This window comes from Cydia strobilella, chromosome 5 (assembly GCF_947568885.1).
Source record: "Cydia strobilella chromosome 5, ilCydStro3.1, whole genome shotgun sequence".
Taxonomy (NCBI): domain Eukaryota; kingdom Metazoa; phylum Arthropoda; class Insecta; order Lepidoptera; family Tortricidae; genus Cydia; species Cydia strobilella.
The window spans coordinates 18,720,907-18,748,523 of NC_086045.1; the positions used below are offsets into that span (position 1 = coordinate 18,720,907).

Genomic DNA, 27,617 nt, shown 5'->3' on the forward strand with positions numbered 1-27,617 from the left:
GGACGGTATGCAGGCTTTCGCGGGCCAGTTCACTAAAAAAGTGAGCTGTGTCCAATATACGCTTGTTTACAGTGGGCTCTTTGGCTCGGCCATCTGCATGTAGAACATGGACAACATAGAGGACGCCGTCGTGGGCCGGTTCAAGGAACAGGTCAGTTGTGTTTATTGACAGCGGGCTCGGGGGCTAGATATCTGCACCTACAATATGGACGACATGGAGACCTCCGCGGGCCGGTTCAAGGTTAGCATGTACGTAGGTACGCGTATCCACAGCGAAATTTTGCTCGTTATTTCCACCTACAAAATGGATGATATTCAGTAGGCATACAAATATGTATAGACACAAACTAATTTTGAGTAAGAGTTTGCCGAGGTTTTTGGCTATCTCGCCTCCACGCCGAGATTAAGAGGAGAGGGCACACTGTATTGTATTGTATACTAAGCCAAAATACATTTTCTTATACGGACTCTTTTCTTATAACTTCTAATATTGCCTTTCTAATCTTTATTAGCCCAGAAATAACTAATTACCTGCCATACTTCAGCAAATAGGTACTAAGTGATTACTTATTGAATTACTCAGAACAGAAATCATAAGTTACTCAGCAACTGTTAATGTACTGACAGCCAATTAAGCGCTTCACCTATGGCGTTATATATAAACGCGTTACTGGCCTGACTTAGCTATGAATCGTTTGTCTTTACCTGTCATTTTGACTTATGTATTTGTAAGAAAGGTATAAAACATAATTTAACTAAATCAGGTCCGTAAAGTTTCATGAATAAGGGGGTCAATCTTTGTATGCTCTTGCTGAATTATATTTACAGGGATTGGATATTCGGACGTATATTTAGGTACTTGAAGTTGACTGTTTCGTTATTTGACGTAAACATTTTTTCACTAGGAATAAATAGTAGGTATTTTAACAGTAAAACTCCCGTGAGACATTTATACCTACGGGTTATTCTTGTATTCATATTAACGTAATCATTTAATATAAATAATTGTTTTTATTACTGCAATCTCTCCCTGCTTCTGTACACTGAACAACGACCCAGTCACTTAAATCTACAAAAATACCTATGACACGTTTCCAAGCAAAGAGTCCCACTTTGTCGCTTGTCATAAGGAAGCTTTGACAGAAAGATACAAGCAAATATTCTCAGATCGTAGATCGCACCTTGTCTAATAGAGATGCTCAAAATAGGTACTAGCTAGCTCCCAGAGTTCTGAAATATTCTCTAAACCAACGGATAACTTAGCAAAAAACTGAAATCTTATGATTAGCAACGAACAATTAATGTCAATAACTATAATTTACTTATTCTCATTACTTATGCTATAGCAAACACGTGATACTTGGATGTAAAGCAAAAGCGTTTATTTAGGTACAGTCAACTACAAAAAAATGTGTCCATATTTTCAACTTATTGCTTTGGAATGAGGTCCCAAAGTGGATACATCTTTTTGTAGTTAACTGTACGTGCACATTAAGCGAAATAGCAAAGCAATATCTAGAATTCAAGTGGTTTTGCAAATAAACGCCTGATGTAATTAAATTAATTCTACTTGAGGACTTGAGGTTTTCTAGGTGCTGTTTGTCAAAGACCTTTGAAAGCCAAAACTTGATGTGAAAATTAAAAAAAGTTAAAACTACTTTATTTGGCTTTTATTTAGTTAGTGGACGAAACAACGTATCAATTATTACTTATTGTTCAGGAAACATGCAACCGTTCGTTCGTTCGTTCCTGAACGCATCGTTAACCTAACAATTCTCATTGCTTTTAATATTCTACAAGCTCTATTAAACTGTGACATATATGATTCTGTAGGTACATTATTGCTTGCTGCAGTCTATATTGTGAAATATTTTAAATAAATTCATTTATGCATGCCCGTAATCAAGTATTACTAGAAAAGGCTGGGGTTCTCTTTCGGAGGAGTTTGCCAGTAAAATCGCCCGCGTCAACGTTGCAACAGTGACGCTGCTGGAGGCCAATTGTGATTTAAAAATATATTAGGGTTTTGATCGTGAGCGAACGTCAAGATCTTATCATAACAATATTAAACCCATCAAAAATGTTAAATGTAACCTGTAAGTAACCTTTTCACTTTGTTTAACGAGTTGTGTGTTGCAGGCGACCTCCAGCTCGGCGTGGCTGCCCGTGCTGCGCGCGCGCGTGCCCGAGCCGCGGCCCGGCACCTGCGTCAACAACACCGAGGCCCTACCCGACAACGTGCTCAACTTTATAAGGTAACCCCACCCCATGCTCGGACAGGTCTTTCACTCAGGTGTGATACAAGCTTGTACAAGTAATAAATATCCGTAAATCGAGCATTGCATAGATTAATTTTGAACTGGCATCATCTAAAAATTGTATGAATGTAGTTTTCAAAAGAATTCTAAAATGGAATTGTGTACATTGACATATATCTAAGCAGGCGCCTTACGGGCAATAAGAATGGGGGCAATACCTACAGCGGTGTCACGTACACGAATTTGAGCCAATCGTACAGTCTAACGCCACAACGCGATTGGTTGATGAGTTCGCATCACGCGCGCGATTGGTCGTAACTAGTTGCGTTAGACTGCACTATTGGCTCGAACTCGTGACTGTGACACCGCAGAACTAGTAAGCACCATCATTATTGCCCGTAAGGCCCGTCCTTAGATATATGTCAATGATTATTGGTATGTAACAAAGAACGATGGTTAATTGGCTATGTTTGTTTTTTTTTTCTGCAGGTGACTCGAAATTAGGCAATAAAGTATATTATAATTTTAAGATACCTTGAAAGTAGCTGACAAATAACTTGTGTGAGATTCAGTTTAAAGTTATATTTTACGTCTAGAATCGACCCAACTACATAACTGAACAGACATGTGTCAGCGTAAAGCGTGTTGTATTCAACATCTTAATGAGTCCTTCCTGGAACTAATATAGCCTGCTATACGCTAGGCTACACACACTGCGCAGGCCAACAATCAGTGTGATTTCACACCGCGCCATCAATTAAAGCACGTGACCCAATTAGAACGCGAAACTAATGCGGGGAGGCTCGGGATTACCCTCTAGACAAGATGAAGGGCTGCACTCCTCGATAATGTTACGTGGTTAATACGGAGATCGTTAATTGATTTCATTTTATTGTAGATCTTCGTATGGAAACATTTAAATTAACAACATTTTATCTATTCCATAAGAGCTCGTTCCCACTATGTCGGATGTCGGGACGATTTTGAATCGGGTGTCGGCGCCTCTGTTCACACTAGTCGGCTGTCTGGACGATTTTTAATCGGGTGTCGGTGCCTCTGTTCACACTAGTCGGCTGTCGGCCACGACCGCAGCTGGTGCCATTTGAGGTTCTCATTTGACGCGCGGGAGGCGCAGGGGGTGCGGCGCGGGCAGTCCGACATCCGACATCATGTGAACAGCGCCGCCGACACGATTTTTTTCCGGACGGAGGGCTGACAAAACGCACGATAATTTATGTCGGAACCGACACAAAATCGTTGTCGTTCGTGTGTGAACAGCTTCATATAAAATGTTCTGCCGCTACGACACCCGATTAAAAATCGGACCGACATCCGACATAGTGGGAACGAGCTCTTAGATAACAAAAAATTGTATTAGGTATTTGCCACACTGGATGCGTTCTGCGGGCAGCGGTCAGGTCAAACTTCAACTTTAAAGGTTGCTGTCAATGTTGTTCATACATAATGCGGGTTTGACCTGACCGCTGCCCGCAGAACGCATCCAGTGTGGCAAATCCTTTAGAGTAAAAAATTTTGTACTAATGTAAAATAATGATTGACTCCTTTAATCTTTAAAGAGATTAAGAGACCATTGGATAGTTTACCTTATTTATTCTCACGGAATTAATGTAAACAAACAACTGTCACTGTCAAAGGGACCGCACAATTTCCAGTAGATTCCAAATTAGACTTAGGGCCAGTTGCATCGAGCAGCAGAGAACTGTGACACTTTGAATACAATAAAGTTTAGCGAACGGTAAAACGTTGACAGACCGTTTGGTGCAACCGACCCTTAGAGTTAAGTACATAGGTGCTCTGTTTTCGGTTTTTTAAAAACGATGATATAGTTTCGTGAAATGTACCAGTAATACCATACTGTGACATTTTAGATAATTGGAAGAAGCTAGTGGTCAATCATCTCGAAGGCGCGGGACAGAACAAGTTTGTCCCGATCATAATGAAAATTGATGTAAATATTGAGAATCTGAAAGGCCTTTTAACATAAATTCGTAGTCGAAATTATAAAAAAACGGCAACCATCTTGACTTGGACCCGGGTACATACCCTGGGCACTGTGAATGACATCTCGCTTTGTGTGGTAGGTCACAGGACAGCGGATGTCATTCCAGATCTAGAGCAGAGGCCAACTGGGGAGGTACCTCCACCTTACAGAAAACCGCAGCCAAATAACACTAGACCCTACTAATAGTGTTGTGTTCCTGCCGGTGAGTAAGGTTGCCAGAGCTCGAGGGAGAGGAGTGTTAGGGTCGACAACGCGCATGTAACTCCTCTGGAGTTGCAGGCGTACATAGGCTACGGAGACTGCTTAACATCAGGCGGGCCGTATGCTTGTTTGCCACCGACGTAGTATAAAAAAAATACCACTTTTTTATTCACTGTTATTTTTATTTTATATTTTGTAATGTGAAAAATATGGGTTTTTAAATGATTTTTATTCTTTTTATTCAATTGTGTCGAAAATTAAATAGTTGTCTATAAGTCTACACTATTTCGGGGCGAACTACTAGTTTACGGTAAGATGCACGCACTTGGCCTGTTTCTTTTGCATCTATTTGACCAGTATTCACTTTTCAGGTCGCACCCACTCATGGACTCCGCGGTCCGACACGAGGGCGACGCGCCCGCCTTCTACAAACGCGACTTGGTGCTGACGACGCTGGTGGTGGACACTCAGTTCGTGGATATGCTGGGAGATGATATTACTTACACGGTGTTCTATGCTGGGACCAGTAAGTCACTTGTTGTGGTTACTTGTGTGTACTATTTTAGAACATGACGGTCGACATTTTATATCCTTATTTTTATAACTTTATTAAATAATGCACCTTATCTAAATAATATATTGTCAACCATATAAATTAATATTGGATAATTTATTTTCAAATCTGAATCTAAATCTCAGGTAGATTTAGATTCAGCTTTTGGTATTTTGTTTGGTTTTTTTCCGTCTGTCTGTCTGTCCCCAGGCTGTATCTCATGAACCGTGATAGCTAGACAGTTTAAATTTTCACAGATGATGTATTTCTGTTGCCGCTATAACAACAAATACTAAAAAGTACGGAACCCTCGGTGCGCGAGTCCGACTCGCACTTGGCCGGGTTTTTATTATTACTCAATTCTCTTTAATTTCTATATGAAATGTGCAAAGCAATTTGTAAATGCTTCATGACCAAATATGTAAAGTTCGTTTCGTGTACTAACTAAATGATGACACATTTTCAAGACAGACAAATACCTATGAAGCGGCAGAAAAATAAAACTTTTCTTAAAAACGTAGGTAATTTAAACGTGTTGTTTAGTAAGTTGGTAAGATTGATTGCAAGTCAGTGTTCCTTAATTTTGTCACTTTTATTATGTTTTAATGGCGCGAGCTGCTCATGAGGGGATAGTTGTTTGGTGACTGATATTACTGATAAACTGTTTGCCCAGGTGAGGGCTCCGTGTACAAGATACTGAAGTGGGCAGGCGGTTACTCGCGCGTGGCGGACGTGTGGCGCGCGGCTGGTGACGAGCCGGTGCGCGCGTTGGCGCTTTCATCGCGGCTCCACTCGCTGTACCTCGCCACCGACAACAGGCTGCGTCAGCTACCGCTGCGGATGTGTGCACATCGGTTGGTACCTACCAATTATTTATAAGAGAGCTGTGCTAGTGTATCTCGTGTCGTGTGGCTAGCGTGTGGCGCGTGGCTAGCGACGAGCCTCTCGTCATTTCTGTACTTATTGTACCTCGCCACCGATAAGCCTAGCCTGCTACGTCAGCTGCCGCTGCGAGGGTGTGCTTAACGTGTTGGTACACTACATAGTTGGTAAGTACATTAACTAGACAAAGCTATGGCGCGCGATCAAACTTCCTTACTTTGTCCATATCCATATATAAAAACACTTTCCAAACATGCATAATAATCACAATTTTCTTCTTAGGTATGACAGCTGCACGAGATGTGTCCTCGATCCCTACTGCGGCTGGGACAAAGAGGTTGGGGCGTGCCGTCCGTATACTCCTGGTCTTCTACACGATGCCACAAACTCTACGCCATCCATATGCGAAGCCAGCGCTCCTCTGAAGACCGTCAGAGCCGGCTACGGCCAGAGCGTCCATCTGGCGGCTTTCGCCAAGACTCCTGAGGCTTTGAAGGACCAGCATGTCGTGTGGTTCCATCACTCAAGAGAGAAGGGGAGATACAGGATAAGTTTCAAGTAAGTTGATCTTAAATATCGCCAAAAGGTAGGTAGAATACCGTGTACTATTTGTGTCTAGTAACTACTTCACGCCCAGCATACCCATCATATTTAAACTTTAAGTATGCCCATATTTATGTTTGCCACAAAATTTGTAACACGTTGGATGGATGGTCTTCACAGTACTAAAAACTTCTATTGAGGGAATTTATATACTTTATTACACAAATGAATGTGGTGGTGTGTGGTCAAAAACTGAAGAAGAATGCCCGACACATCGAAATATGAGTTATCTTTTTGCATTTTGTTCAAGAACGTTTTTTTCTGCTCTATACAGCAGAACCTTGGTTTGATCCCACGATTCTTGACCACCACACACATACACGGAAGGTTAATGTTTGTGTAATGTGGGATATTCCCTCAGTTGGGAGCGAGTGTTGCAGACGTCGGAGCGAGGCTTGGTGCTGCTGACCGTGACGGAGTCGGATCGGGGCCGGTACGAGTGCTACTACGGGCCCACACTCGTTGCTTCTTATAACTTGGACATCGATATGCATAGGTAAGGGTTTATTATACATAGTTAACTACTTTCGCAAGAAGAGTAAACTGAGAGAGTTTCCATGAAAACATATGCAACTTTAAGTCATAATAAATAGATATGGTTTAAACAGACCACGCGATAAAGGTAAAATTTGTGTTTTAATTCGTTGCTTTCAACGTTTTAATAAATTAAATTGATTTATAGCAGGCTTGAAATTTGCAAGAGAAATTAGGTTAACATATATTTTGTGCTTTTGTAAATTTAAAATTAGTAAAAACATTTTTTAACCTTTTAACCAATTTTTATTTTTTAATTTTATTATTTACCCTCCAAAAATGGCCCCCATGTTTAAAATTAATTTGTTTACGTTACATATGTATACCAAATTTCAACTTAATTGGTCCAGTAGTTTTGGAGAAATGGGCTGTGACAAACAGACAGACAGGGTTCCGTTTTTTCCTTTTGAGCTACGGAACCCTAATAAAATGAAAAATCTATGAATGCACTTTTGTTTCATATTAACGTTTCGGCCAACGCTTAAAAATAAAAGAACGTTTCCTTTAAGTAAAAGGAGTTAACTTAAGATTTTAAGGCCCTCCAGGGCCAATTAATTTTTCCATTCTCTATATGTATCGTGACGACGGTGTTATTCGCGCCCCTAAGATCCTCATGACGATACCAAATTAATGGTTTGACTTTCACAGAGAATCAGTTGATGCAGATTTGTCTCGCTAAGAAAGTAGCCAATTTTATGAAAATCAGTGTAATCTATTCTGAAGGTCGCTAGGACACTTATGAATCGGCATTAGTAATTTCCAAATTGTCACATATTTTAGGAACGAACGGTATTTAAACGATAATTAGTATAATTACTATCTACTTAGGCGTTTTAAGTGGATGTAGGGATGTACCGACTAGTCGGGAAAGCCGACTATCCGGCCACATTTGTAGTCGGCGATTAGTCGGCCTATTATTAGGTACAGAAAACCATACCAGACATAAGTATGGACTGTAATTATCAAAAAAAAAAAAATTTTTTTTTATAAACCAAATAAAAAGCAATAATTATTCAAATGGTTACCCATTTTACTCAAATTAATAAAATTATAGATAGATAGATAGATAGATAAAACGTTTACTTGGATGCTGCAAAACACACAATTTTAGTGTAAATTATAAGTAGGTACATTGCAGTCAGAACAAAACTTAAGTACTAAATTAAATTAACAAAAAATTTTTTACTTAAACACGAAATATTAGTTTTTAGTGGTTAGCTGCACGCTGTGTGCATTGCAGCAACAACAAAAGGGTTCCGACTCAGCTATACGCTCCACTCTATTGAGCGGAGCACTGATATTCTGCCGATACTGCACTGATATTATACTATATTTCTATTTCATACGAATATTTTTGTTCCTATTATTATATTCAACTTATGTGTAGGGAGTAGATAAAGATAGATTAATTTATTTTCTTAAAGAAAAACACAGTTCTTTACACAAAAGGATACCAGCAACAAAATGTTTTTACTAACAGATCGTCAACTTAAAATTGAAACAACAAAAAAAACAATTTATGAAGAAAAATATATAATGAATAAATAAATGAACAATACACACAAAAAAGAGATGACAAGCTAGGTATTGTCGAAATATCAATAAAGTATGTATGTCGTCGCAGACAGTACAATACTATTATGCAGTTGTACAATATTAATATAGTTGGTCAAACCAATTTGTCTGTAAATAAGAACAAAAAAAACTATACTCATCCTTTTATTTTGGGTGCTAGTACTAGTGAAGATAGTATGATTCTCACTGTCTATGATTGAAATGAGACAGACCTTTGACAAACTATAGTATTACAGTACCTAGGTAATTTTTATTTTTATTTATATTAATTGAGGCGTCTTCAATTAAATTCCTAGAAGCCACTAAGATGTCAACCTCACAAAACGCGGGTCTCTTAAGGAATAGTTATTTACGATACAAGTGCGGAAAAGAGGAAATTCGAAACGAGTGGCGATAAATTAAAACACGACCGCAGGGAGTGTTTTATATCGACACGAGTTGCGAATTACCTATTCGCACGTGTATCGTACAACGTTTTACAGTACATATGGCCCTTTAAACTTTCGACATATGTACGAAAAGTGCTCTTAAAGTGCGAGAAAGTAACATATATACTGTAAAATATATTTTGCTCGAAATGCTTAAATGGCAATTGGCTTTTGAACGGATTTTTTTTATTCGGATATTTGTTGCTGTAATATGTATCATGTTACATATGCATTTCCTTTATTAAATTGTCATTAAGTTGCTTAAATATTACATAATGAACTGCCGCCTGCGGTATTTCCGGACCGATATGACCTTCAAACCTTCAAGAAAAGAGCGTATTCCCATCTTAAAGGCCGGCAACGCACTTACAACCCCTCTGGTGTTGCGGGTGTCCATGGGCGGCGGTAATCGCTTACCATCAGGTGATCCGTCTGCTCGTTTGCCTCCTATTTCATAAAAAAATATATATATATATATATATATATATATATATATATATATATATATACAAAAATTGTGCACGGAAAGCTAAAGCGACGCAAGGAGCAAAATAATTATTTTTCAAATGCATCCGAACTTAGACAAAACTACTGCAGTGACCACCCGAATGTAAACTTTAAAGAGAAATTATGATTCATGGATTTGGCCGACTAGCCGACTAGTCGGCCGACTAATCGGATAGTCGGTACATCACAAGTGGATAGTAATATTTAACATAGCTTCTACTTTTAATAGGCAAATCATTAGTTATAATTACTGAATAGGTACCTAATTCTTAATTATTAACATAATTAATTAATAAAATTAGGTAGGCGTATCACTGATGTGTAACTTGTGTAAGTAACAATGACGTGTGTATTGTAGGTGTACTCAACCAAGCAAGACTACAGACTACAAGCAAGTGTACTCAGACTGGTGCCACGAGTTCGAAAAATATAAAAATGCGATGAAGACCTGGGAATCTCGGCACATGGTAAGAATAACAAACGGTTCCTTATTGTGTTGCAGAAAGTTATTATTAGAATTTTGTATTGCATAATGTTACTTGGCAGAAATACTTTTGCAGAATTTCTTTTCTCATAATATTATTTATTTGGCAGAAAACCCTAACGTAACTTAGAAAATTCTGCCAAATGAATATTATGCGAAATGACTATTATGGCAAGTATATATTTATGCGAAAGTATCATTCGACTAAAAAAATTTATGCGATACGTGTTGAGTGTATTTCTGACAAATAATATTCTGCAAGGTGAGGGTAACCCATAAGAAACATAAAACAGTTATAAATAATCCAGAGAGGAAAATGGGGTAGTAGAAAAGTGGGATACTTTGTATAGAGAAGGGATCGTCCACTATCCTCTTAAAAATATGGAACAAGGGAGCGACTATACATAAAATACAAACATATTATACACCCTTGACCCGTTGACGAAAGTTGTGTCCAGATACTTCTGTGCAACTTCTTCGCTTCGAGAAACTCATTGTATGCATGCTTGTTAGGTTTTAAACGCTTGTTTTGATAAATCAATTATTACTTATCAACTTCTAGATGTATGCATAGATTAAAAAAATGCTTGTAAACTATAACGTTGTCAAAAGGGAAAGCCAAGCGTCTAAAATGTGTTAAATTTCCAGCAATGTTCCAAAAACGTGAACGGGTCATCGAGCCAGAACAGCCTGGTCAACGAGATCGTGGCATCGCTGCGGTGATAGAGCATTAGCCAATGACGTACAGTGCCTCACATAAACTACAATTGGAATAAGCTTACTGCACAGACTTTGTAGACTAACCCAGTCATTCATAAAGCTTTACAAGCCTCAATTAGTTAATTTAATATTTTATCCTTTCCTACAAATACACAAGTCATTATGACAGAATAAGGCAAACGATTAACGAGGCATGTAGCGCGTTTATGAATAACGCCGAAAATGTGGAAGTGTCCCGGTAAACATCAAAATCATATGTCGCAGTCGCAGTCAGTGTAACCTTTACAATAAACGCCCTCAGAAACACGTGTCCTAAACGCCAGCACGTGTATCGTAATAATAGATTTTAAGGATTAAATTTTCTGAAATTATTTACTAATGAAAAAAATAAAAATTTTCGAAATTAAACTATCGTGAGACATATTTCAAAATATTTAGATCAGTACGGTTTCACTCACTATTATCCGAAGAATCCGAAACATGTCGCCAAAAGCGACTAAAAATAATAGTGAGTGAAACCGTACTGATCTAAATATTTTTATAATAAAATATATTATTTTTTCACAATTTATTAGTTTATGTCGGCGTGGAATGAGCTGAGACGGATTCTATTCGATATTCACTCAGCAATCTCCCGTCTTTTTATTTGATTATGTTCCTGATCTGATCTATTTCCGATTAATACAATTAGTTCCAAATATTTAAGTTTTATTTACCCTCCTTGTTAACGGAAGCTTAAAAATGTATGAGCTAAATTACTTTGTTTGGACCATGAAGGTTGACAATAAGGGCGATCTCGAAATGCATTTTTTATAGGTAGTAACGACTTAAGGTTAGATTCTAGTCTCAAGTGCAGCTGCATTACTGTTGCGACATTACTGCTGCGATGATGATGCTACTGCTGTAGCTGTGACGTCATAATCGCAGTAATGCAGCTGCAGTTGACATACGAATCACACCTTGACGATGAATGAGTTCCCTCAAAAATGAAATTGCGCGTTTTTAGAAGCAATTTTTATATTTTTAACATTTGTGCATAAATTATTACAAATCAGTCAAATTTAATATACAACAATACTGTGAATCAGAGTTTTGAATGACTCACGGATAGTTTCACTAGACTTATATTGACCGGGATATAGACCGTGATTACCTTTAATCACGGATACACGGATATCGGGAGCTCAAAAACAATACAAAAGGTAATCACGGTCTATATCCCGGTCAATATAAGTCTAGTGATACTGTGAATCATTAAAAAAATGATATGTTATGATGATGAGTTAATTTCGAATAAACTTTTTTAGCAATGGTCATTACAGTTTCAACAACATCACAAATAAGGCGAAAACTTCTGCTGTTATAGTGCGGAATAAACATGTAATTCAACCTAAGAGGGATGATGTCTGTTTAAATAGCTCCCTCGCTTGTTCCCTTCGCGTCTTTGATGGATGACTGACTTGTTTAACAAAGTTAATGTCGGTTTTTCCTTCTCTTTGTTGGTATCTTTTTGGGCGAATGCCGAAAAGTTTATGTGCAATTCAGCAACAGTTAAAGTATTGTTTGTTGTTAGAACCTATGTATGTAGCCTATGTAATAATATTACAGAATTAATAAATGAAAGCATTTATTGTATTGAACTGTGAGGTTTTGTGATTGAGCTAGAATTTTAAGCTGAACCACACAACGTGCGTTAAACAACTGATCTCTGCGTACCTTTAATCGTGCGTATAAATTTGAATTACGAGTATTACCTAAGTTACGAGCAACGCAATCAAAGTGATATCTGCTGTGGTTCGACCTTAACACAAAACTATGCGTTATATTACAGTCTAGTAAATATCTAATTTGTCTAGTATATTTATTTCGCACAATGCTATGGAGGAACTATATCGCACAAAAGTTGAATTGTACTAATGTTCAGTCGACTCAAATTAGCAGTTTTAAACAGCTGTTTTTTTTTACATATGTATAGCGAGCGGTAGGGCTAAGATGGTCGGTTTTTTATCATCTGTCATTATGTATGTCACGTTCTAGGAAATATGTAAGAGCGAAAGTGACGCATGACATGACAAGTGATAAAAATGCACCCATGATACCGCCGCTGGAAAATTACATGGCCACATTATCAGTGGAATCCATTCATAAAGTGGCCATGCACTTTTGCAACTGGTTACACATCGGTTAGTTATTTTTATTAACTACAACAATCAGTTATACCAAGTCTGCTGAAACATAAATCTAGTGTGTAAGTTAAATAATGTTTAACACAAAAATGAGGGTTCCAACAATACAAAATGCTGTGATATCAGTTCTGTATTATTGTGCGGTCAGTTGGAAGAGTTTAACTACGTTTCCGTATGTGAGTAACACCCAACAAGTGACTGGGTGGTCTCGAGTCTAAAACTGCTGATAAACATCGCTCTCTTTCATTTATCTTGACGTCTATCTGGCATCCTCAAACCACCTATCCCGTTGTCTATTTTATTGCTATTTAATGATGTGGAAGTCAGTTTAAAAGGCTTAGATAACAAGCGATTACAGCAGGTCATCAGCTTTATCTTAAAAGGAGAGTATTTGGTTCGTGCGTCTCAAAACTAGTTAGTTTTATATATTTGATATTTACTTCGTAAGCCCCATTTTCTTCGGTTTTAGGATGCGAGATAATTATAAAACGTTAATTCACTTCCTATTGCATTTAGTATTTTATTTTTCAATCTGTAATTCTTACATAATTATAGTTGAATTAACATAGGTAACTTTACCTAAATATAAGAGAATAAATAAAACTACTTACATTACAGCAAGTTTCATAAAAAACTAGCATTACGAACGCCAACATAGCTTATAAGCATAGATATAAATAAATTAAAAATTGTAAGTAAAAGATATACAGTAAAAGCTTTTGAATGCAGATGTTATTGGATATAGTTGTTAAAGTATTTAATTCAAAACTGTTTTTGTTAAAATGGCGATAGTGAGGTTGCGCGTCGATGACAGGTCGTTAGTCAACTCGACAAGTTCAAAACGGAAAAATACGTACGATACCTCATTGGATTCTGTATGATGTATGTAAAAATGTATTTGCAGCGTTTGTTGCACACAAAAAAAAATCAGAAGTAATATACAAAAAAAGCGGTAAAAAGAAGATATTTTTTTGGCAATATCTAAAAAAATATTAATATTTAAGAAATTAAAATAAAATTGTCTTCGGTTACCGCGATAGTTACTCATGAAATAAAACTATGAAAACGGATTATATCGCGTATATTGGCGTTGTAAAATTATTATTTTTTAACTACTGTTAACTACTACTACTACTACTACTACTACTACTACTACTACTACTACTACTACTACTACTACTGTACACTCTTTGACATGTTTAAATTACCCCATATTTTTTTCAAATTTTTAAATGAATATTTAAAACCGTTAAATAGTTGTTTGTTTTATGAAGGGGCAAAGTTATTGTTTAACATCTCGTGCTAATATTGATACGTGAGGAAGCGAAAGATTTCAAAATTGAACCACGAGCGTAGCGAGTGATTCGAAAAATGTAATCTTGAGCGTTGCGAGGGTTTCAAGGCACGAGGGTTAAACAAACACACAAGGAAAATACTGACTGTAAAATGTGAAACAAAATCACAGCAAATCGATTCGAAATAAATGTTATTAAATATGAATCATTCAAAATAATAATTTAAAAGTCAATTCTACCCGTAAACATAAGAAAACAACTCAAAATTTTCATTTGATTCCCTTTGGCTCACATGTGAATAAAATGCAACTTTCTTATCAGTTTTTGACAATCAAGAGAGCCTTTACCAGCTGGTGTGGTGAAAAATAATATTTAATGTTACGTACTCGCTTTTTCACGCCGCGCGCGTATCGCGGAAATGAGGCGCGCAGGCACAGAATAAATAATAGTACTACGTACAGAAGGTTCACCGTATAACAAAACCCCTGTTTGGGTATACCGAACGTGCCTAAACGTTGCTGATTGGACCGAGCTCAAAATCGATGTCGCTGCCCAGATTTTTGACATTTGCGTAAGTAATGCAGTCGACAGTATTATCGTGCTGCAATACTGCTGCAGTCGCCTGCATTTGGTTTACTAATGTATTGCCAAAAATCGTTTCCCAAAGTATTACTTCCCAAACTATTTTACGCAAATTATCATTTGGCAAAATTTCATTTCGCAAATTTTCATAATCCAACCTAACCTAACCCAACGTCATTTTCATTTCACAATATGGGGTTGGGAAATGAAATGGTTGCGAAGTAAACTTGCTAAAATTGAAAATGAAACTGATGCCATAAGTTTGTTGGGAAGTGAAATTTGGCGAAAAATATTTTGGCTAAACGGCGGTATCCCCCTGCATTTACTGCAGGAAATGTCAAATATATAGGTTGTTTACCTAATACAAAAAGTGGCTATATAAAAATGTATCAAAAATTATCCATTCCGTAGCGGTGCGCGGCAATTGGTGCGGGCCGCATGTACGTGTAGCGGCACGGCGAAATCGCAGTGAGCCAGGCCTGGCGGAGGGCAGTGTTCAGCGTTGAGTAAAAAATATAAATAATGGAGATATTATAGTTCTGCAAGTGGGACTTTTTTACCGGAAATTTCCTCCTCCTTAATAATATTTTATTGTGATTTCTTAAATATTAATACTTTGTGAGATATTGCCAAAAAAATACCTTTTTTTTTGCCTTTTTTGTCTATTAATTCTGAAATTTATTGCGTGCTAAATAAACGCTTTGTTATTCCGAATCCAATGAGGTATCACACATGTTTTTAGGAGTAGTATCTCTATTTTTCACTGTTTTGAACTTGTTGAGTAAACTAAATATGAATTAGAGCGTTTTCACGTTGTCCGATCCGATATCGGATGTAGGATCCTACATCCCCGTAGTACGGCCGCGGGGGCGCGCCCGGGCACCGTCTTTAGCGGTCACGCATACTACAACAAGCATTACGCCTACACATACGCACACAAACAAATATTATCGGTCCGACAGCTGACGGAGGGTTCCAAAATGGGTGATTTTATCGGAAGCGCCTTTCCGATATCCGATATCGGAAGGAGCCTATGACAAAAACAGCTGCAGGAGGGTGCCATTGGCATTAAGTCCGGCTTTTTGCGTAATTTATCGTTTTTTAGTTATAATGATTTATTAAATGCATAAATTTAATTTTACTTCATTCCGACATCCGATATCGGATCGGACAATTTGAAAACGCTCTTACGTTACGAACATTTTGTTTACTTCCCCGTTCGGCGAGTTCGCGGCCCAGGGTTGGCTTAGTTATTAAAGTTATTTTAGGCTCTAATTTAAAGGTTGAATTAAATTTAATAGATTTTTTGGTTAATTCCGTTTCATCATAAAAATAATCTCGCTAGAATAGTGCCTTCTGACGCATGCTTACCTACAGAATAAAGTTATAAGTACCTAAAAAACTATTTATTAATATTTTTGTGTAAGGTTTATGGAAAGAAGGAATAGAATTTATTAACAATTATTGTTCAAGTTAGGTAGTTCGTTTGTTCTCAAAATAAAGCAATATTAAAAAAAAGTATGATATAAGATTTGTCAGTATTACTCGTTCATTTATTAAATATCATTTGCGGTGTTATTGTAATTATTGATCGTACTTAAAATAAAAGGGTAAAAATGTAAATTATAAGCATACTAGTTTATAGCACAAGTATAACTACAGATTTGATGCAGATGTTTGCCATAAATGCTCCTACAGAACTAATGAAATAGTTTTGTCTTTATAAATGTATGTATCTGCGTTGTATATAAACTGTGAAATTCAGTAGAAAAACGCTGTAATGGCATGTGGTTATTACAAAAAATAATTGAGTGTAAATTATAAGCAATTGTTTTACAAAAGGAAAAATAAATTATTTTAGAGCTAATGTGTTTTTCATTCATTGTGATGTTTAGTACCCTTTAAAAGTTCATGTGAATGCTTAGTTAAATCAGAAAACAGATATTTTATCATCTAGGTACGTAGGTCATACACAACGTTATAAGTTTAAAAGTTGTATATAGATTGTTTTAAGTATCTATTAAACTATAGTATGCGGTCTATCTACTGAGCTCGTTCACTTACCTGTACTGACAATGGCATTCTGTTAAACAAAAGCCATTATTTCTTTTGTGCCTGAGCGCGTGGCCTTTGTGCCTGATCACGTGGCTATTGTGTGGGAGCCTCAGGCACAAAGGCCACGCGCTCAGGCACAAAAGACATAATGGCTTTTAATATTGTCTTCGGTTACCGCGATAGTTACTGGTGGTCAACGGGTGTCACCCGTTGACCACGAACGCTGTAAAGGGTTCGAAATGTCGGGTTGTATTATACATTCAATATACGCGATATAATCCGTTTTCATAGTTTTATTTCATAATGGCTTTTGTTTAACATAATGCCATTGTTAGTACGTAAGTGAACGAGCTCAGTAGAGATAGCTTTAACTATACCTATAATGATTTTATCACACACAGGCTCATAGTAAATGAGTCTAATATTGGAGTATATGCATAAAGTATTGCCGATGAAGGTCCAATCAGAAAATTACGTTTTAGGTGTATTTATTTATTTAAACTTAAATGCAAAAGCAAAGAAAAATGTACAAATGTTTATTATTTACTTTGGGTATGTTCCGGACAGAGGTGAACCTAACTGCTGTTAATTCTCGTTTCATTGCACTAACAGTAAGTTTCCTGGCATTATTTCAGTTCCATTCAAAAGTCATTTCAATAACTGATTGCAAACAATGTCCACGGAGAGACTGAGTTTGGAGTAAACTGAGCTTACACTGGCTTGTACTGTGGCACTTAACCGCCACAATATGACTGGAATAATTTTGACATTCGGATTGCGACTGCTGCAGCGTTGTTATTGCAGCAATCCAGCTAAGGATACGTAACAGGCGATGTCAGCAACTCATTTCAAGGAAATCAACAGTGCATTTCTTATTTTCCAATGCTGCGACACTGTATCCGCAACGCTGCAGCACTAAGATTCGCAGTCGCAATTGGGATGAAAAGTGATGAAAACGGAACCTTTATACCTTTTGATCTCCAAAGACGGGACACAACGCGATCACCAACTTCTCTGCCGCCAAATTGCAGTTTACAAAAACTGAATAATCAATATTATATGACCATAATAAATAAATAAATAATAACTAAAGTGAACAAACTCATTAAGGTATCTAAATTCCATTTACGATTAAGCACGGTAGCTGTTCGTTCGCATTTGCTCGTAAGATTGTTTGATCCAATGTTTAACTTTTGTTTGTTTTTTGTACTGTATTATGTTTTAATAACAAAACTTCCGTGAGACAGACATATTAAATACGACGAGAGGTTAAAAGAACAACTGCCACTTGCAGGCAGTTGTTCTTTTAACCTCGAGCTATTTGAAAACTTAACTACGAGCGTATCGAGTGGTTTAAAAAGTGGATTCTTGAGCGTTGCGAGGGTTAATCAATCAATAGTAGCGGATGACCCAATTTGCCAAAAGTATCTGTCACCCTAGAATACTGCTCTAAATAGAGATATACGTATATACATAGTATATATATAGTGCGCGTTCAAAAGTATATATCTGTCACAATCTAACTGTTCTACATATGAGCCATGCGTTGTTTGTTAATCTATCGCAGAATGGAGAATATCTAAATACTTTTGACGCCTACCATGTGGTCCGCTGTTTTTAAAGCTGACTGTACGCGCCCTTTAGTAATATAAAAAAAATTACAAGCATCTTTATATTAACCGCTTTACGAACAAAGGGCTATGAAGCTGTTGTATCGTAAACGGCGCCTGTCTTAGATTGGCGAGCATCATGGATTTTAATTACCAGGCGAGCGGAGTAATTGGCGGCTAGCCGGTAATGGCCACACTTTACGGCTAAATTAATAGATGCTCGACGCAACGCGGGACCAGTTTTCTTATTAATTGGGGAATCAAATCAAATTCTCTTTCAAAATCTCATCATCGTCTTCCTGTTGTTGCCCCGGCTTTTACAAACTGCCATCTGACCTTTCAAAGGGGGAAACTACGCCGTATTGGGATTAGTTCTGTTTCTTAGGGATGTCTCACGTGAATATTATGTCAACTATGCATATGCAAAGGGACTGCATAAAATCTCATACATTTACGAGTAGGGAAGAGCGGAGCTAGAAGTTACCGGGGTAAGATGTTCCGACGGCAATAATTTTCTAAGGAAGAAAGATAGCAATATATTTGAAATGTGTATTAAATATTAATGTCAGGTATATAACGCACTGCTTTGGCAGCATTTTAGTTACATTAGCAACGAGAGTGTCTCTCTTCAGGGGCTGTTGAAATGTTACACTTGTAAATATGTGTGTGATTAAACTAATCGGTCTATATGTGTATATTATGGACCTATTCATGCAATTATACAATACTGCCTAGCCCGAGAGATATCATATTTATACTACGGCCACCACCTTTAGTACCACCTCTTTCACGAGTAGTGGACATAGTGAGTTCGTGTTGTTCATCGCTACAAGCTACTATCAACCGGTTATCTCATCCGACGCGGCGCGCTGCAGTACGTGCGCCCGCTCGTCGTGACCGCTACTCACTCAGGCACTGTTAGTGCTTAAAAATGGAGACATGTCGCGCGATTGACTAAAAATACTTGAGTGAAACCGCTAAGTTAGCTAAGTTAGTATGTCTCACGATAGTTTAAATTCGAAAATACAAATCCTGGCTAGCTAGTGCCGTCAATGGCAGACGCTCGGCTATCGCTCATCAATTAAATGCCAAAAGCGGATAGCAGCTGATTTCATTTCGAAAATCGAGCGAAAGCTGCGTAAGCCGGCGAGTCAGAGAGTCCGAATGGGCGTGTCGATAATTCTCTTGGGAACTGACAGGCGCCAGGCGTACGAGTATTACGATCGCTTATCGCGGTTGTCTTCACGTGATGCATCATATATTATGCTACTTTCTGACGCATTAGTAGAGATGCTATAAGAGATAGGCGTTGCCCGTAAGGTAGTGCAAGTGCTCGTCACTATCGTCACGTCACGCAAATTGCAGTTGCCATTTTGCAATTTGCTCTCTCAGTAGTACCTACATCGTATTTAAACAACCTAGAATCGTTGGTAGTTGTTGATATGCCTAAATTTCATTTTCACCAACGTCATTTTTATAATATTTATTGCTTTCACATTGGTTACCTTATATTAAGATAAGATAAGATACATTTATTTGCAAAAATTTAGTGTATATTACCTTACCTTATATTGAAGATAGGTTTATTGTTGAAACGCCAGACTTTATTGTTGATAAGGGCTTAAGTAAGAACATAAATTCTATTAAATATGTAGAACAGGTTTGGCACAGACTATAAGTAGTTGCGTAACTTCTACAATTTCTACACCAAGGACGAATAGAGAGAGGATTGGACTATTAACTTGCCTAAGTGTTACTTACCTAAGTGCTGCCTATGGTAGCTATACTAGCCTAACTATAAGCCCTCTCACAACCCTAAAGCTATTCAGCACCAACGGGAATGGTTTCAATTAAATAGATTTCGTATTTATTAAGCACTGTCGGTGTTGTGAGTATATGTTTTGGTGTGGATACACCGAAGTCCTATTATGGTGCGACTCTAACGTCTCTGCTACACAATGGCCCAGCGTTAGATCAGCGAGATGGCGAGATTGAGAACACACGCACTATGGAATAGGCCATGTGTAGATGCGTATTACGCACCTTTGATGTGCGGACGAAAAACCGACCCCGTGGCCATCCCATCGCCATCCCGCCGCGTCATAAGCCATCCGACACCACTACCCTCTCTATACACATTGGCCCATCTTAGTGGGTCAGTATGATGTCCCATCGTGTAGAGAAACCATTAAGCCTTTTTCAAATCAATGCCAAAGCCAGTTAATGAGTTCCCAAAAGATGTAGAGACTAGTTCGAGCCTCATAATGATTTGGACATGCTAACTATTGCGCTCTTCATTGCAAACAGATTACAACTCTCGTCAAAACGAATAGATATCTAATTTATATTCATTCAATTGTTTATGGCGATGCTTATGATGGTAAATATTCTATACGCCATCTTGTTTATTATACCTACGTAGTTAAATTACACACTTATCGCCACAAGTAGCGTAAGTTAGGCAAGTACCTACATTTTTAGTTATGGATCAGTAATATGAAAGATGAAAGCATATAATTTCATTTGACTCGGAGACGTTTCAATTATCCTTTGATTTTCCACTCGAGCTCCGTTCTTAGTACTCGGATACACCCGCGAGCTCCCGATTTCGTTGCGAGTAATCGAATTAAGGAATGGGCCAATAGAGTACGAGTTAGTTGAGCGATGGAGCGAGCGAAGGGTCTCTTTAACGGCGCGGGTACACGGATCGGGCACACGGAGCGCACGATCGATCACAAGCGCTATGTTAACGCATGTTACGCTTACCTACATTTGAAACAATAATTATCGAGCTACCGAAAAACAATGAAATGCTTCAAAAATAATAAAATATGTATATAATCCAACATTGTAGCAGTATTAAATATATCAATGACGGGTCACTCACGTGTTTTAAGTCGAGTGTTGTTATTGTAGCAGTAGTAATCTTTTTATTATACAAAAACACATTAAAAGTAACTGTAACTTAGGAAAAGGTAAGGCGAACTTATCCCTTTGTGGGATCTCTTCCAGTTAACCTTTGAGTAGATGAGAGAATTGTCAGTAAGATTAGTATAAAAAAAACCGGACAAGTGCGAGTCGGACTCGCGTTCCAAGGGTTCCGTACATTACACAATTTAAACAATGTATTTTTTATGTGAAATGTCTTTAAAAAAACCCGTAGGGGTCGGATCAAAAACTAAGTAATTAAGTCCGACTCCCGCTTGACTGCATATTACTAATAGGTTTTCCTGTGATCTATAGGTAAAGATCTATTTTAGACCCAGTAGTTCCGGAAATAAAGGGGGGGAACGGTAATTTTTTGCCTATTTTCTTGAATAACTTCTACTGTATATAATAAAATTATAAAAAAAAAAAAATTGAGATTTTCACAATGAGCTCTTTTATTTGATATGTAACACGTATGCGATATAGTTAGAAAAACTTTGTTTTTTAATTTTCTCATTTACCCCCCAAAAGTGGCCCCCATGTTGAAAATTTATTTTCCGCCGTCCGTCCGTCTGTGGGTCATAAAGTGACATATGAATACCAAGATTCAACTTAATTGGTCCAGTAGTTTCGGAGAAAATAAGCTGTGACAGACGGACGGACAGACAGACGCACGAGTGATCAAAAAAATCAAAATATTTTTATTCGGTAGCTTAAAAAACACAAATTACAATATCTGCGCTGGTGCCTCTTTTTAAGTGAGAAAACACTTGTGCTAAGAGTGCACCGCTCTTCCACGCGGTTAGTTAACAGTTATCTTAGAAGTATATAAAGTATATTTAACTACTTTTTTTTTTTTTTTTTTTTTTTTTTTTTTTTTTTTTTTTTTTTTTTTTTTTTTTTTTTTTTTTTTTTGTGATCCTATAAGGGTTCCGTTTTTTTCCTTTTGAGGTACGGAGCCCTAACAATTCTCATCCCTTTTGGGGTTATGATACTAGATAAAAAAAGTACCTATAATTCTATGCTTCACTGAAAAACTTGCCAAGTTATAGTAATGCATTAGGCACTACAACTACATTATAATAAAGCTTGTTTTTTTTTTACTATAGACATTATATTTATATATAGAACAATCTCCTTTATTAAACGTATATAATAAACAAGTCTAAATCATATTATACTAAGTCTTAAGTCATAATCATCTGAATCCACATCGCAGGTTTCGTCAAAAGCGTAGGTACTAAACGGCATCCGCAACAAACTTCGTCCAATCTACATCAGTTCGGATTACCGCCACAGGCTTCGTCAATAATGTACAAGATAAAATCCGCAACAAGCTTTGTCCAAAAACCTAACACTACCTAATACGCCTTCACGTTAATCCCAGAGACGACACGTAATACCCGGTGCAAAAATTCCAAATATACTGGCCTGGCTAGACATTATTAACCTACAATAACATAAAGGATGACTCACGTTAGACCGGGCCGGAGCTTCCGGCGCTTCGTTTTCTATGGAAAGCATCACGTGATCACCTGTCATGTCATAGAAAAGTAAGCGCCGGAATCTCAAATACAGCTCAAATCGTGCAGAACTAGAATACTGAATCATCGGCACATGTGTTTCCATTTAAATGTTCTTATTTTGCCTTGTTCGCTGTCCAACGAGCCGCGTAAATTACCGATTACATTCGTTGAAAGTTTTGTTTTCTTTTTTATGCTGAGACTGCCTTAATTTATGGCAGTGAAATGTAAAAGTAGATTCCTTTGCAGCTATTTCAGGTTATTTTGAGCGAAAATGTCAACATCCCGTTTAGAGAAGTGGACCGCTTCTCCATACGAGATTTTGACATTATGGAAAATGGTTCTAAACTATTTGTTATATTAACTATACTTAGGAACGCCCTTTCCTTTGATTTATATATTCGATATTTTAATTACTGTGTTATAAGCAAAAAAATTGCGAACAACGTACCTATAAATTGGAAGCTCCTATAACTTCGTAAAAAACCGGAAAAGAGTATGTCGGATTATGCTCCTACACTGAGCATAATCCGACATACTCTTTTCCGGTTTTTTTTACAAAGTTAGGATAGGTTTCGTAGATAGCCGTCCGTCACAATAGGCTGCCTTGAACAGGGGATATTGATGGGTATCCTGTACATTACCCTACCTAACAAGCTAAAGGGGGTACCTTTTTTCTAGTTATTATTTAACTTCTTTATCGGCGTGACTGATTTATATAATCCATGCTAAATTTCACGCAATTTCTAGCACTAACGATAACGGAGTAAAGCCGTGGACGGACAGACGGACAGGCAGACGGACATGGCGAAACTATAAGGGTTTAGTTGATTACGGAACTCTATAAATAAAAAAAGTCAAACAATAGACAGTTAATAGACATTAAATTGTAAGTAAAAAAAAAATTCTATAATGTCAATATCCAGATAGGAAACTATAGAATGTTGTGTACTAATGTACCTAATAGAGAAGCGGCCATCAAACTACAACGGAACGGAATCACAAACCACCCCGCTCGCTCTAATTGTAGCGCTCAAGGGCTGTCATCATAATAAAATGCAAATTAGCACAGATTTAATCCGGTATTAAGCCGCTAAGCTCAATAACTGTTAATAATCGGATTCTGGGGAAATGCTCAGCCTAACCTACTGTGCCCCTTTCTCTTTCTATCTTAAATCATGTTATCATTTCACATCCCTTTAAAATTAAAGGAGTAAACATAAATATATCCAACCACGTCATTAATTAATAATATTCTTCGTAAGCTTGACAAAATATGTGCGTTTGTTTTTCTTTTCAAAAACCTCTACCAAATTGATTCAGCCGTTCAAGAGCTACTGTGCCACAGATAGACATACACACACACATAGCGGTAAAACTTGTAACACCCGACTTTTTGCGTTATACTGGAAGCTTTCGAGACACCTACTCGAAAGCTTCCAGTATAACTTTAATCCTTTTCACAAAAATCAATTAAGTGAGTTACAGCTAGTGTTCTAACTCCATAAATCAGATTGCAATAGAAATGTGGAACATTCGTAATCCTGCGAGCGCGAGCGGTAGGTAATATAGCACTTGGCTGGCTTTTTAATCATAAGTACATAGGTACTAGGTAGGTATAGACGTAGAACTTATCGTATATATTATAAAACGAGTGTTATATACATATAATCGCGGCAATTATGGGGCAGCGACCATCACTCATTAACACGCTTTTATTAGGTCGAACAGTATGTAACTATGTAATGGAATTTAAGGAAACTAATTTAACCATCTTCCCGGTTTCCGATGAAGCTGAAAATTTGCATACGCGTGTAAGTTGGGTGACAATGCAATATTATGGTACCATCGAGCTGATCTGATGATGAAGACAGGAGGCGGTCATAGGTACTCTGTGATAAAACAACGCAACCTGTGTTTGGGGTATTTAGAATTGTCTCGATGAATATTAGTTGCCTGTGGAAAAAAAGTGCAGTCAGCGATAAAAGTTTGTACCAAAAATGAAATATTTGCCAAAAACTTATTTTATCAAGGATTTTTTATATCCAGCGGCAACAACAACGAGATCGCAACCTGTAACGGTAATTAATGCAGCTATAGTTGATATATTATCCGAACGTCACATTAATGTTTCTACAGCGGCACAGAATATATAATAGTACTAGGTACAGAAGATTCACTCCCTAACAAAACGCGACTACTACGCGCAAGGCGGCGCAAGCGCAGCGTGCAGGCGTCCGTTCCATAGCGGTGTTTATTGTTTATTAATACAACACACAAGCTTACAGTTTACATACCAAAGCGCTCACATGCTACACAATAAGATTCAACAAGTATTTACAATATACACAAAAAACTAAACATTACAAACGAGGTACAGTCACCATCAGATATATCGGAGCGCCCGAGGTGTTCACAATATCTGAACACGCACTCTAACGCCTTGACATATCTGATGGCGACTGTACATCACTTAAAAACATATATAGAGCTGTGGAAAACGAGCCTGGTGAGTCATAAAAAACATCGACATCAGGTCTTTCTATTGACAACTCGTTTAGGAGTGAGAGTGCCCGATTGGTGGGAGCATTACTGGCCTGGGCCTGACGCGTACGCACCCCGGTGTGCGGCAATTACTATGGCAAAACCTCAAAATTGAGGCGGCCGCAGGTACTTGTAGCGACGCGACGAAATCCCGGTGGTAGGTGCGTCAGTGGTCAGCCTTTAGAGGGCCTAGCCAAGATGCCAATCGTTTGTAGCGGACGAAACCGTAATGTCTCTCTATCACTCTTCCATATTAGTGCGACAGAGAGAGATTAGCGTTTCGTTCGCTACGGCGCAAACGATTGGCATCTTAGCTAGGCCCCAAGAACAAGGGGTCGACGCCATCACTCCCGCCGCATCTAGATAGCTTCTTCTCAATTTAAGGATCTCTGTCGAGCCCCCTGATAAGCCCCAGATTTAGTGTTGAATTTGTTCGGGAAATTTACTTTTCAAGTTGAGAGAACTCCGAATTGTACTTTTTATTTAGTTGCTGATTCCGTTTTGTTTTTTCGTTTGTGAAATTGCAACAAATAAAAGATGAACTGTTGAGGAGCTCTAAAATAATTACAAGCACCTAGAGTCAGTTTAAGAAACGACTTTTACAGAACTAATTTTGGAAGTGCCGTACCTATGCCGTAAAATGGGATACCGCCGTTTAGCCGAAATATTTTTCGCCAAATTTCACTTCCCAACAAACTTATGGCATCAGTTTCATTTCCCAAATGAAATTTTAGCATGTTTTTTACTTCGCAACCATTTCATTTCCCAACCCCAAAATGACGTACTAGGTTGGGTTAGGTTAGGTTGGATTATGAAAATTTGCGAAATGAAATTTTTGCCAAATGATAATTTGCGTAAAATAGTTTGGCAAGTAATACTTTGGGAAACGATTTTTGGCAATACATTAGTAAACCCTCTAAAATATGTGTTTTATTATATCAGATGGCGCTTAGCAAATATTCATATTCGGGTGCCTTCGACCATATCCAGATCCAAAGATGATTCTAAATGCACCGATTTATTGAAATTGTGTAATAATTTTATCATTATTATTTAAAATAATGATCAAAAAGTAATGTATCTAAAAATTACAAGTTTGGTAAATGATTAAAATCATCATGGTAGAGTCAGGCCAAGTTAACTCTGCAGCGATTTTTTCAAATGTCAAACTTCTGGTAGTGACCCTGCCTATGAAGCCGATGGTCCCGGGTTCGAATCCCGGTAAGGGCATTTATTTGTGCGATGACACAGATATTTGTTCCTGAGTCATGGTTGTTTTCTATGTATTTAAGTATTTATATAATGCCAAATAAATAAATAGTTTGATGGGTCCTTTATTACTAAAATGTAATGTTTGTAAACTTTTAAGCTTCGTAACCGTAAAATATGCTGAAAACATAATATTGTATTCGGTTACCGCGATAGTTACTCATGAAATAAAACTATGAAAACGGATTATATCACGTATATTGAATTTATAATACATCCCGACGTTTCGAACTCTTTACAGCGTTCGTGGTCAACGGGTGACTGAGGAAAAATTACAAATACAATATACACGATATAATCCGTTTTCATAGTTTTATTTCATGCTGAAAACAGTTAACATATGTACCGTGGCTGGTAACTAATACACCCCGAATTTGGAACAAAATAGTCTGAGTACGTCACTTACAACACCCTACTAATATACACTAAATTATCAAAAATTTTATGGGCGTAAAAGACATTCATAGTGTTTATGGCCAATTGTAAAGGACATGAACTTCTTTAGTATTTAATTTATAATATTATTTTTATTATTGCTAATTCAGGTTAAAGAGACTAACATTTTGAGTACTTTTCTAATACACATCAAAAATATAGCTCGATAAACAACAAAAATATAACATTTAAAAAAAACGCTGTTTTTCGCGTCTCTTGAAAACTAGCATTTTGTTCTTTACGCCAATTGAACCCAAAGGTATCGATGTTATCAAACGTTATCATACCATTAACGTCTTATATCGGAAGTGTTAAAAATATGCGTCCCTTACCTGGCAATATTCTGGAATACCCCTCAATTACTTGCAAAATCACAATAGCTGGTAATGCCAAGCGGACCCCAGGCTCCCATGAGCTGTGGC

At 37.5% G+C, this 27,617-nt stretch overlaps 1 protein-coding gene across 1 annotated transcript in view; it reads left to right on the top strand.

Annotated features, from left to right (window-relative positions):
• The window catches only part of LOC134741505 (semaphorin-2A-like), a 78,025-nt gene extending 67,162 nt beyond the window's left edge, over positions 1-10,863 (top strand). The window contains exons 8-14 of the mRNA XM_063674307.1: positions 2,140-2,255; positions 4,854-5,008; positions 5,709-5,889; positions 6,200-6,475; positions 6,882-7,016; positions 9,923-10,031; positions 10,697-10,863. Coding sequence (XP_063530377.1) covers positions 2,140-2,255; positions 4,854-5,008; positions 5,709-5,889; positions 6,200-6,475; positions 6,882-7,016; positions 9,923-10,031; positions 10,697-10,771 — 1,047 coding nt within the window. The 3' untranslated portion in view covers positions 10,772-10,863. The remainder of the gene's footprint in view (positions 1-2,139; positions 2,256-4,853; positions 5,009-5,708; positions 5,890-6,199; positions 6,476-6,881; positions 7,017-9,922; positions 10,032-10,696) is intronic.
• The last annotated feature ends 16,754 nt before the right edge of the window (positions 10,864-27,617 follow it).